The sequence below is a fragment of the Daktulosphaira vitifoliae genome, unplaced genomic scaffold, assembly GCF_025091365.1.
Source record: "Daktulosphaira vitifoliae isolate Bord-2020 unplaced genomic scaffold, ASM2509136v1 Scaffold_2, whole genome shotgun sequence".
In the NCBI taxonomy this organism is placed as follows: Eukaryota; Metazoa; Arthropoda; class Insecta; order Hemiptera; family Phylloxeridae; genus Daktulosphaira; species Daktulosphaira vitifoliae.
The window spans coordinates 46,988,159-47,001,544 of NW_026099573.1; the positions used below are offsets into that span (position 1 = coordinate 46,988,159).

The 13,386-nt window shown below is 28.2% G+C and overlaps 1 protein-coding gene across 7 annotated transcripts in view; it reads left to right on the plus strand.

The window, feature by feature from the left end:
- The first annotated feature begins 421 nt into the window (after positions 1-421).
- The window catches only part of LOC126899137 (uncharacterized), a 30,673-nt gene continuing 17,708 nt past the window's right edge, over positions 422-13,386 (plus strand). For 2 of the 7 annotated variants that reach the window (XM_050673703.1, XM_050673709.1), the window contains exon 1: positions 422-1,266. In XM_050673703.1, coding sequence (XP_050529660.1) covers positions 422-1,266 — 845 coding nt within the window. Of the gene's footprint in view, positions 1,267-5,612; positions 6,659-11,821; positions 12,731-13,386 lie in introns of those variants that run through there. The other 5 variants (XM_050673707.1, XM_050673704.1, XM_050673705.1 and 2 more) reach the window with 4 other exon arrangements.

Genomic DNA, 13,386 nt, shown 5'->3' on the forward strand with positions numbered 1-13,386 from the left:
CCTCGACCCCACTGTGATACCTTTTTTTTTATTCTTATTGTAATAAATAATTTTAATAGAAGTCTTAGTAATAAATTCTATATAACTCTTGGTGTTTCAATGGATGCTACAATTAAAATATTCAGAACAATATTCCGTTATTCCGTGTAAACTATCTTCTATAGAATTTTTTAAAATACTAATTTGGACATTATTTTTAGATATTATATAGTACATATTTACATTTACATAATAATTTATTAGAAAAAAAAACTAGCTATATTGCATGCAATGTATTCTTATCGTCTTAAAAACAGATATATATTCCACACATTTTAGATTATAAATTATATATAATAATAATTATACATTTGTAAATGTTCATTTTTTAAATTTTCATTAGTTTCAAACAAGTTATCTTTAATATTCGTATTTTTTTACAATGAAATTGTATACATTTATTTTAATATTTATTGTCGTTTTTGTATTGATACTAAATGAAGGAGTTCATTGCGAAAAAAATGGGGATTATACAATTTATATCAAAAGAGTGGTGAGGGACATATATTTACAAATTAAATCGAAACAAATACAAAATCTAAAACTAAAACAAGATTTAATTAATACTACTGGTATAGTGAAAGCTAGCAAACCTATCAAACTTCTCAATTTCCCGTATATATATTGTTATACAATAAGTGTACTCAATTTCAAGTACACAGAAATACTAAAAAAATTTCTCGATTACCTGGATATCATCATCCGTAAATGTCAGCGATTTCAAGAAAGAAATTCATCTGAAGATTTTAATCGTTGTGTAACAATACTTGAAGACGCAATGAAAAATTCCAAGACTATGATTAAAAGTCTCCACAGTGCTATGAAGTTTATCAGTTATATTGACATAAGATTTTTGTTTTCTGAAGGAGTCGTGCCGCATGCTATAATTGATGAGATAGACTTTATATATCAATATATCGTACAGATTAACTGTTTTGATCTAAACAAAACACCAAATTTAGATTTCAAAGAGAAATTTCAGAATTTGACAAAATTTTACGCAGACGCATTATATATAGTAAATGATCTTTTTGAAAATAGTAATATCATTGACACTTCCGAAAAAACAGATTTGACAACAATGAAAATTGATGAATGCTCAAATGAAAATAACTATGATGTCGTATTTTCTACATGTAGTGAACTTAAAAAGTTTTGCAATGAAACCATAGAAATTTGGTACGAAAGCCTAGGTTTTGAACAATTTCTTAACCCCAAAATATATAAGTAAGAATACCTACATTCAATTTTTTTTTCTAATTTATATTTAAACAAAGTATAATGCAAGGATTTTTCTTGGCTAAATGTTTAAAATTCTAAACTATCTAATGTGTAACTTCGCCATATTATAATTATCGAGTTATTCTAATCTACATTAATTGAATTTTAAGCTTTTATAACTTACACGATGCACAATATGAATTTTACATTAAAAATATTATTCAGGAATCATATAATAACTATAACTAGTAAAATCCAAAATGGTATATGGTTAAATTTATTGGGTACAATTTTGACATTTATTGTCTCAGGTCATGACAAAAATATAATAATATTCTAAAGGTTTAAATTGTTCCAATGTTTTGTAACAATCGATCTGTCTCTTGAACAATCTGTTTATGATCTATTCTTTTTTGTTTTTGACAAGATCTAAATATTTTATTATTAAAAAAATTATACCTTCCAAAGAAAGAACTTTCTTAACCATTTATGCTCCAGGAAAGGGGGTTAGTTTGTCGCTGGAGAGAAGGATGGCGACTCCAATTACCGAACTGATATCTCGTGTGGCAAATGAAACCGCTTGTGACTGAGTTTCGAACCTGAGGCAGTGTGCGTCAAGTACTGCTCCTTTACCGACTCCACCAAGCAGTCCCACATTTATTTAGATTGATATATAATCAAAAACTTATATAATTACTTTTAACATTAAATTTATTTTATATAAAATTAAATATCTTGATGTGTAATACAATATTTAAAAAAAACCATCTCAACAATTATTTTTTATGAGAAATTGCCCGTCCAAGTATATATATATCTAAAACAATTAAAAAAAAAAATTACATTATTTTTAAATTTTAAAAATATTCCAGAATGTCTACATTCTTTAAATCTATATTCAATAAGAATTTTTTAATAGTATTTTATGATTAGAAATATAAAAACGCTCCTATTCTAAATCTTTTATTTAAAAAATCCTATAGTGGGGTCGCAAAACAGTAAGGACGTGGTATAGTCGAGTATAGATGATATCTGACTGTGATTAAAATCATTATCATAAAAAACGCTTCGATGCAAATTTGTAGATAGTCCTAAATTTTAAGAAATTGGTGAATTATTCTAAAATCAAAATTAGCTCCTATTTTTATCATTATTCCTAATAAGTAATTGATTTATAAGTATAATTTATAAATAAATATCTATTAAAGCAATTTAACGTAGTATGAAATGGATATTTAATAATTTAATATTGTAATTTTTTTGGAGAATTTATGAAAAATTTTAAGTTGTTATACTTCTATGGCAAACGTGTATAAAAATTGACGGGCTTGACACAGAACTTATTAGATAATAATTTGTTGTTATTTATGAATAAATGGTCTGCAAAAAATTTTCATTAGAGTCAAAAATGTACTTTTAATATTCAATTTTTCGTGCTAATTTCAAATCAGCAATTATATGTTTTCCATCACAAATAATTTTTGATATTATTGCTCATTTGTTAAAAACTAAAGGATATAATTATAAGGAAAATAGCTCTGGATATTTCAATTGTATCATCTATTTAAACACCAAGAGTTACATAAAAGTTATTAATATGTCTTTTGAGATGATTTATTTCGATAAAAGATAATGAAAAACACAAACAAATTTTTTTTAAATTATTACAGAATTTGATATTAAATTTTTTAAAAATAAACAGTGCAAAATATCATTTTTAACCTATTTTTTTGGTATTTTAAAGTTGATTATTTGAAAGTTTATTATAAAAAAAAAGTTGAATTTGTTACCATAACTTTTAGCTCAAGTTCAAGTTTAAAATTTATATTATTAAATAGAAATTTTTTATGAAAATGAAAAAAATTGTATCGTTAAGATTAATATGCAATCAGGAAGTTGCATTATTACTATTTACTGTAAATTAATCAGTAAAGCTGAATATTTTTTTTGCATTTTTATTGTAATAGATCACTTAAATAAAATCATAGTAATCATTTTTAAGTAAATTTTGGTCTTTAATAAGATTCTACAATTGAAATATGCAGAACTGAATTAATTTTAATGATTTACTTTAACTAAAAAAACCAATCAAAAAGTTGCTAAAAAAATCTACTTAACTGAGCGTATTATAAAATTTGGTTATAATTATGAAATTTTTTTGTTAAATTCAGGTGAAAATAAAAATCATTTTTTTTTAGATTAATGATTTATAAAGCAACATGTTACCAAAAAATTTGGAATGTTATAAACTGTTAGTAACACACAAATAAAGTTAAACATTAATATGTTACAAAGTAAAATTATTTAATTTTGTAGTTGAAACCTATTATCATATCAAACCTAATTCAAAAATAAATACTTTAAAAACATTAATAATGAATGATTTTATTATTTAATGAATTATCTACAGAGTGATTTTTTTATCATAACCCACTCAATTACTTGCAGAATATATATAATTTAAACATTTTTTTTTTGGTTTTCTTTAGTTACTCATTATTCTTGAATCATTAACTATTTAAAACTTTTCATGTTCATCCCTTATGCCTTGTAAGGATGACAACTTTGTTTTTTTAAATAGGAAGACATATTTTGAATTTAATAAAATGTTTGAGTTTTTAATTCAATAGTAAATGGCATTTGAATATTTAGTATAACATTATTAGTTTATTAGATATAAGCGTTTAAATTTTCAAATTTTTAAATTAATATACATCTATAATACAGAAGGGATTACAAATACAGGTAGCTTATTGGATTTTTATGACATAACAGTCACAGTTACGTATTGTTTATTATCAATTATTACTATCAATAGATAAACTTTCTGTATTGTCAGTTAGTGTATTTATAAACTCACAACAATGTGCCTTACTACCATTGATAATAACAATGCTGTGTCCTTGCTAATATCGATGTCATAAAAAACCAATTAGCTACCTGTATTTTAAAACCCTTCTCTATTATATATTTATATTAACTAAAGAATTTTAAACTTTAAGTGTTTATATCTAATAAACAAATAAAGTTATACTAAAAATCCAAATGTCATTAATTATTAAATTAAAAACTCAAACATTTTATTAAATTCAAAATACGTGGTTCCATTTACAAAAAACAAAGTTGACACTCTTACCAGGCATAAGGGATGAAATTATAAAGTATTACATGGTTAATAATTCAAGAATAATGTGTAACTAAAGATAACCAAAAAAAATGTTTAAATTATATTTATTCTGCAAGTAATTGAGTGGGCTATGATAAAAAAATACTCTGTATATGAAGAATGTGAGCCAAGCAAATTTTTCATTGATTAAGTGAAAATTTTTAAGAGTAATAATTTTAACTAGGTAATATATGTGATTATTTGATGTATCGTTAAAAAAAAATGATCAAGTGATAGCTAAGAAAATAAATGAAAGCCATAAAAAAAAAATCACATAGTAAAAAAACTTTAACATAAATAAGAAATTTCTTCAAACGAGGGAAATTACAGTGATGGGGTCCTTTATTTATTAAATAATATTATTTATATTATTAATATTAATTATTTATTAAAGTTATTGAATATAAATGAGATAAAAATAAAATGATTTAAAATTTTTTCTTATCTCAAAAACTTTTGTAAGGTATATTATAATAAAATAAAATACAAAATCGAAAATTTTAACAAAAAAAACAAACAGTAGTCATTTCACCATGAAGACAAATTAAAATCTGAAATTTTTTTTTCATATCTAAATATATTACATAAGCTTTAAAAGTGTCAGTATTTCGGGAACACTTTCAAAAGTTAATTTTCTGTGAAAAAGTTGTCATTTTACTTCTGTGAGCAGGTAAAGGGTCAACTATATAAAAAATAACACAATGCTAGATAATTATCTCATGTATCATTTCAAAAAAAATATATTGATTTTTAAATAAGTTATAGTAGTAAAAAAAATTGAACAAATGTCGAAAAATAGCGATTTTTAAATTTGTAATTTTTTTGGAGATTTCCCCCATTTACGGAGAACCAGGGAATTTTTTTCAATTTTTAAGGGTACTGTCTTCGACTAGTTACGATTTGTGATCTTTTGACATATCGTTGAAAGAAATCCGTTCGGTGAGAGCTGAGAAAAAATGGTAACAGACACAAAAAAAAAACACATGGTAAAATTAACATCATCTCAGCTTCACATCTAAGCTAAAAAGTAATCATTCAAGCCAAAATTTATATAAGTTGTTGACATTGTATATCGCTTTGGTGTAGTATTCATAAATTTAAGAAGTTATTTATATAATTAGTTTGAATATAGTAGATGATACTATTTTAATAAAAAAATTAACAGATTCGGATTTTTTTATTATAGATATATACCTCCAATAGATGCAGCAATAAATCAAGACGATGGTATTAAAGTTCTTAATATTCTTCTTAAGGAACCAGGTTGGAAATCAATGAATCATATTAATATAATTTATTATAATAAATTATTCAGTGTAGATTCTATAATTAATGACCAAGTATGTGACATGAATTTTCGAATAAAAAAAGAACATGTAACACAATTATTAAGATGTAGATATTCAGAAATACTGAAAAACTACTATACATTATTATCTTCTATATTGTATGTATGCAGAACAGATGCCTTTGACTACTACTTCAAATGTTTGATTGAATTATTTAACTCATTCAACAAATCTGAAATAATGCTTCAAAGATGGCATACAGCTTTAATTTCTTTAAATAAAACATCATTATGGAGTGTTTATGTCAAATCTAAATCGAATTTATTGAAAATATTAGAATGTGTTACAGATTATCTCAGATTCTTAAAGAACAATAAATTGTCTCGAGATAATTTTTTCGATGAACATGATAAATTAAAAACTGAAGTTGTTGAAAGTATTCTAGAAAATTTCCAAAATTTATTAAATGATATTAGTGATATTTTAGTGAGCGATTTCAAAAATATATACACGCGGTGTTCAATGAATTTCAAAGAATTTTTTTATTATAAATTCGATAAAGTAAATGAGTTCAGGGAAATAGCACATACATCAGATAATCCAAATCCTGAAAGGGCAATCCAAGTTTATCTTAGTGCGTGTAAATATTTTGAAGATTTTTGTAAATTTGCTTACAAATCTTGTTATGAAGATCTGGGTTTTAACAAAGTTTTAGATTGTCAAAACAAAGAATTAGATGACAAACTAATTCAATTCACTGTAAATTTATCTACATAGACATTAATGCATAGTAAAGGATAAGAATCAACAGGTTCACTTTTAATAATACATTTCATAAAACATAATTTATTTTTATTGTTACTTAATAATGTTTTCAGATAATTTGTAACTTCGCTAAATTTATTACAATATAATATTAATAAGTTCTAAATATATAAAGTATTATAGCTAATAACTTTGTGAATTATTATACTTTGGTCAACCAAATTTTTAGGCTGCTTTCAAATCTGATAATACATTTTCTCTATTACATATTTTTTGAAATTATTATAATTTAGAGATCAAGTATTTACTATTTAACACAATTTTCAAAACAAATTTGTTTATCAAGTAAATGTAAATTTTTTAATGATTTTTTTATGTTAATACTTGTTTTTTAGTAGTTTTTAATAATGTAAAAATTAGTGGCGATGAAAAAAATCTAATTGCATATTTCAAAATCAGAACGAAAAATGAGTTTGGAAAATATATTTTTAATTGTTTTTAAATGATAAAGTTTGATGAGTATTTGAATTCATTAATAATGGTACTTAATTTTATCATTATGTAAGAAAACATGATGGATACACATTTTAAAAAATCCGAGGAGCAAGTTGTTCATGCTGTTGCCCGCGCTACTTTAGGCAAATAAATCCTTTGGATCATTCTTTTCCCTTTTATTTTAACATTATTTCGATTTACTACATAATAGAATAAAAAATATAATAAAGTGTTGTAACATAAACAAAAGCCAAATGGAATAATATATTAGATTAGTGTAGTGTGTACGAAGATTATGTTGAGTCAGTTGACTGGGTATTTACGTACCCATTACTGTGCTCGACTGACACTCCGGTTGAGCTGTGGGTGTCGAAAGGCCGTTGTTATAGGAAGGGAATAAGGGTAACATTTCAGTATGAGGTGCAGATGAAGTGTTGCACAAACACTTTTGGTATAGGAGAGAATAAAGAACAAGGGTAGCCAAATATGAGGTGCTGAAGATGTGCGAAACACTAATATTAGGCGTACCAGGTAAGAAAGATAACAGAGTACGAGGTGCACACAAAGTGCATGGCACAAGTACTCTGAAATGTTTTATAATAAAAATAATAAATAGTTAAATGCTGTAATTCACTTGTGACCTTGTAACTTGTGAATTTACATCTAGCCAATAACACATAAGAATATTATTTTTATAACATAATCATCAAAACCTTTAGATCATCCTTTTCCCTTTTATTTTTTTTTACTTTGAATTACTATATAATAGAATAAAAAATAGAATAAAGTAAAAAAAAAATACATTCATTATTAATAGAATAATAAATACTACTAGACTTTTGTTTATTACTTTTCAATGTGCAACACTATACTGTCCTAATGTTAAAATATAAAATATTTCATGTCTCCTGCAAGTTCACTCATATATCTGTTACACAAGCTCCTATCAATAATATACAATAGTTTTATAAAGCCTATAGTGGTGACTACAACACATTGTATTGGCTTTAATTTTATATAAGAATAAAGAATTCAGGTTTTTTAATATGATTTTTATGCCTCTACACAGTGGTGGTGGGAGTGCGACTTTTAATATAAAACCTATTACGACTCACGTAGTAAGAACGATGAATAGAGGACACTGGTTTTACATGACAGAAAGTGGCGTAAAGCCGTATATTAATAATAAAGACAATTACAAAAAAATGATGAGCACATATACAACTAAGTGAGCGGACGTGATTTCGATGGTTAACCAAAGTTAAAAACAAATACATATATAAGTATATCAAAATTAACGATATCGCATTGAAAGGACGAGTTCCGTATAGGGCGTTGCCACGAAGGTGACTTCCTCGATATATATTTGTGGTGGGTCGTAGCCTGACGTGCGGTACTTGCTAGACTTTGTACCGAGACGTATCGCACGCGGTGTTAGTCAGTCAAACTACCATATACACATAGTAGTGCGACGTCTGATAAAGGTGGCACGGGTCGCGGGGCTCCGTGTATCAAGAAGTGACGTGGGACCGTGTTAAATATCCTCCCGCCAAGCCGCTGGCCGATTCAGTGAATTGAGAAACGCGCAGCACAGTCATAAAATGGAACAGGTAGTTAATCATACCACCTATCACAGCGAAGGCCGCATATACTTACGTTGTTTGTTTGAAGTGGAGTTTGTTTGCGCGGTATCGCTCTTTGTGGAATGGGTTGTGGAGGAGTGGTTGCTTGTTATTCCTCCTTAGGAGGTTCAGGAGATGGGAAGCAGGTGAGAAACAGATCGATCCTCCAGCATGACCTCCTCTAACTCCATTAGTTCCTCCAACAGGGGTTCTTCTGCTGTGGCTAGCACTGCAGTGTCCATTGTTGGTGTCGTAGCCATTGTGGTTGTTGTTGTTGTGTGTCGGTGGGGGTCGTCTCGCCAACGACCACTCCCCAACGCTTCAGCATATACTCTTTGTATCGTTTTTTACGCGCTTCTGTTCCAATGTTGAGTACTGTTGAGAGTAGCGCGTTTGATTTCGTTATCGTCGATGAGCGAACTGGTCGTTCGCGCTGCGTTGTATGTTTAATTGGTGGTGAAAGAAATAGTGTCTTTGAGCCAGGAAAGCGGACTAATTTCTCCGTTGCTACTGTTCGTTTCCCGAAGCGCAAAAGACTTGCTACCCGACCTACGACATGCTGCTTTAAACAACTGGGGCGTGCGCGTATCGCCAGCCGTTGTTTATTTATAATAAACTCCTTCATTCGCTGATGGGCCTCTGTTGTGTCGTCATGAGTTCGTTTTCCAGCTCCGCTTGGATGCTGTTATTATCGAACACCACGAAAATTGGCGCCAGGACATGTTGTTCAGCTTAATGAACTCCCACCCAGTAAATTCCGTGTCCCTTAAAAACTGTACCCCGGTATTCACCCACAAATCGTAATGAATGCCGCCGGATTGAGTCAGGAAATTTTCTAGCTGCTCCAGAAACTCCCTCGGGTCCTTGTCAAATTTTTTCGTGAACTCGGGGGAAGGAGGTCGTATAACAGGCGGATTTTGGTACGGTACAGTCGCAATATGTATATGTGACCGGGTTGATGGGCGNAATTACTGTTTTGCTTTGCTAATGGGCGCGCGTACGTTATATCCGGCCGTGTAATCAGAAAACTGTACTGTTGCTGTCAAGGTGAACGCTATACACACAATATTCTTTATCAGTTTAATAATCGTTCCTTAAATGACACATACACTGGCCACCACTGTCAATACCTGTATAATTTTAATATTGTTCATATTTTTATCTGTTTTATATTTTGTAAATTGTTAAGCCGATACCCTCTCCCAAACGTAATCGTCGTCGTCCTTATGTCTCACCCGGTGTGTAAGAAAAATTTGTGCTCTCTTCCTTTTGAACCACCGTTGTGGTATATAGTGTGCGTGCAGCCAATAATAGTTTTTTTTCGTGTTCGTCGTGTAAAAATCATGTATTGATTTAACCAAGCGTCGGCCATTTCCGGGGCCGAGATCCCCATCTTAGGATGAGTCCCATCCGGGACTGAGTATCGTATATTGTTTTTTTATTTTTATTTAATATAATGTATTGAGCCTTTTTCTGTTGTAAATTTATTTTGTTATGAACTATATATGGACTTTAGCATTGCTGTTTATAAGGTTATTGGTCAGTGGTGTGTCATGTATATTTAATACAAAGATAAAGATTGGACGGGAAAACAACTGGTTAATCTACTTGTTAATATTTAAAATAGCTAATAAAATGGAATTCCACAATCGTTGCGCTATTGACAATTTACGATTGTAAATATGTGGTTGTGAATTCACAACTGTCACCAGCGAACTGTGTGATCAAAATATCCCGTAGCACAGGTGGCTAAGGAAACCTAGCTGTCTCTTATATGAAAAAATTAAGCAATAAAATAAAAATCAAGTCAGTAAATGGGTTTCTTACCTTAGTCATGTAAATCCGGTTTAATCCTTTGCCGGGGAGCCAGTTGTTACGACTCACGTCGTAAGCACGATGAATAGACGACACCGGTTTTACAGAATAAAAGGTAGTGTAAAGCCGTTTATTAATGGGGCTCTGTGTATCAAAAAGCGACGCGGGACCATGTCAAACCGCTATTTATAGGTATAAAATTAAATATAATTTAAAATTCAAATTAAATATAATAAAATAAAACACAAACACATATTATCATTTTAAGGTCGCAGTAAAAAATAGAATACTGGTCGTCCAAACACTTGACACGGTACCGTATATTTTGCGATGCACGGTCACCTCGTCTCTTCCATCAGCCGCCTTATTACATCGCGAGCTCAGCCTGATAAAAGTACCCCCGCTATCTATTTAGGGTGCAAAGTCTATCTACTGGAGCGCGATCGACCACCGAGCACCGGCGGTGGTGAACGCTCTATCTTGTTTTTGACGCCCTACGTGAATTTTCTGCATCCGACGTCGTCACGTGTTGTACATTAAAAAAGGTTACTTTTATACATTTAAATTAAAACCTTATGTTGTATCATCTCTTTCATTTAAATCGTAAAATATAAATCTATATATATTGGTTTATTTAAATTTCTCTTTTTTTTTTATATATACATATACATATATATAATATTATCTGGTTTTCTTTTGCTTTGGGCCAGTGCAATTGTAGCGATACTTTAGACATTGTGGTGAGTATTTGTGTCACATATATCTTTTTTTTTTAAGAAACAAACTTTTATTGATACTCGAATTTACCGTGTCACACTGCTCGTGTGAACACGGATATACCGAGGGAACAACATTAATGTTCGCAAACGACAAATGTATTATAATTATTTTACTATTTAAGAATTGGAATTTTTAATAAAAATGTATAATTAAAAATATACAATTAATTTATTTCTCTTAATTAATCATCCAAGCCACGAGCCACCACTTCAATGTCATCATTGAATTATAGAATTATATAGATGTATGTTGAAAAAATAAATAAATCGCATAAATACCCTAACAGAAAATTGAAAAATCAGTATGTAATTACAATAAGAAATGTAGCGACAACGTTATTTAGACTAAATTATAAGTTTATTTCTAAAAAAATATTGGTTTTTATTTACTACGTAAAATTTATCATGTTTAATATGATTAATTTATAAGTGTAAACAATAAGATTAAATTGTCGAAATTTATTTCTAATAGTATTTACATTTCCCATAATAATTTACAAGAAAAAAAAATTGCTATATTGCGTGTAATATATTCTTACTGTCTTAAAAATAGTATTACATTCTACACATTGATATTTACACACATTTTAGATTATAAATTATATATAGTAATAATTATACATTTGTAAATGTTCATTTTTTAAATTTTCATTAGTTTCAAACAAGTTATCTTTAATATTCGTATTTTTTTACAATGAAATTGTATACATTTATTTTAATATTTATTGTCGTTTTTGTATTGATACTAAATGAAGGAGTTCATTGCGAAAAAAATGGGGATTATACAATTTATATCAAAAGAGTGGTGAGGGACATATATTTACAAATTAAATCGAAACAAATACAAAATCTAATACTAAAACAAGATTCAATTTATATTACTGATATAGTGAAAACTAAACAATTTAACAAACTGCTTGATTTTCCGTATATATATTGTTATACAATAAGTGTACTCAATTTCAAATACACGGAAATATTAAAAAAATTCCTCGATTACCTGGATATCATCATCCGTAAATGTCAGCGATTTCAAGAAAGGAATTTATCAGAAGATTTTAATCGTTGTGTAACAATACTAGAAGACGCAATGAAAAATTCCAAGACTATGATTAAAAGTCTTCATAGTGCTATGAAGTTTATCAGTTATATTGATATAAGATTTTTGTTTTTTCAAGGCGCCGTGCCGCATGGTATAATTGATGAGATAGACTTTATATATCAATATGTCGTAGAGATTAGTTGTTTTGATGTAAACGAATCACCAAATCTAGATTCAAAAACGAAATTTCAGATTTTGACAAAGTTTCATGCAGACGCATTAAAAAAAGTAGTTAATCTTTTTGAAAATAGTAATATCATTGACACTTCCGAAAAAACAGATTTGACAATAATTATAGTTGAGGAATGCTCAAATGAAAATAACTATGATATCATATTTTCTACATGTAGTGAACTTAAAAAGTTTTGCAATGAAACCATAGAAATTTGGTACGAAAGCCTAGGTTTTGAACAATTTCTTAACCCCAAAATGTATAAGTAAGAATACATACATTTAAATTTTTTTTATAATTTATATTTAAACAAAGTATAATGCAAGGATTTTTCTTGGCTAAATGTTTGAAATTCTAAACTATCTAATGTGTAACTTCGCCATATTATAATTATCAGGTTATTCTAATCTACATTAATTGAATATTAGGCTTTTATAAATTACACGATGCACGAAAGGAGTTTTACATAAAAAATATTATTTCAGGAACGGTATATCAATAAAAAATTGTTTATAAATGTGACCTTTTACCTGCTCTCAGGAGGGGATTTAAAATGACAACTTTTTCAACTTAACTTTTAAAAGTGTTACGGAAATACTGACATTTTTTTATATGTCTTAAATTAAACTAATGTAATATACTATTATGAAAAAAAAAATTTCGGACTTTATTTTATCTTCACGGTGAAAATGGCTACCAAATGCTATTTTTGTGTGAAAATTCTCGATTTTATTTTTTACATTTTTAACTTTATAAAGCTATAACTTATTGAAAAGTGTATGGATCAACATAATTTTTTATGAGAAATAATATTTTTTAATAATCCCTTTTTCATTCGATATACTTTATCTTAATCAGGATATTAATAAGGAACTAGCAGATCATGTAACTTTTGGAATAATCCACCAATTTTTTAATATT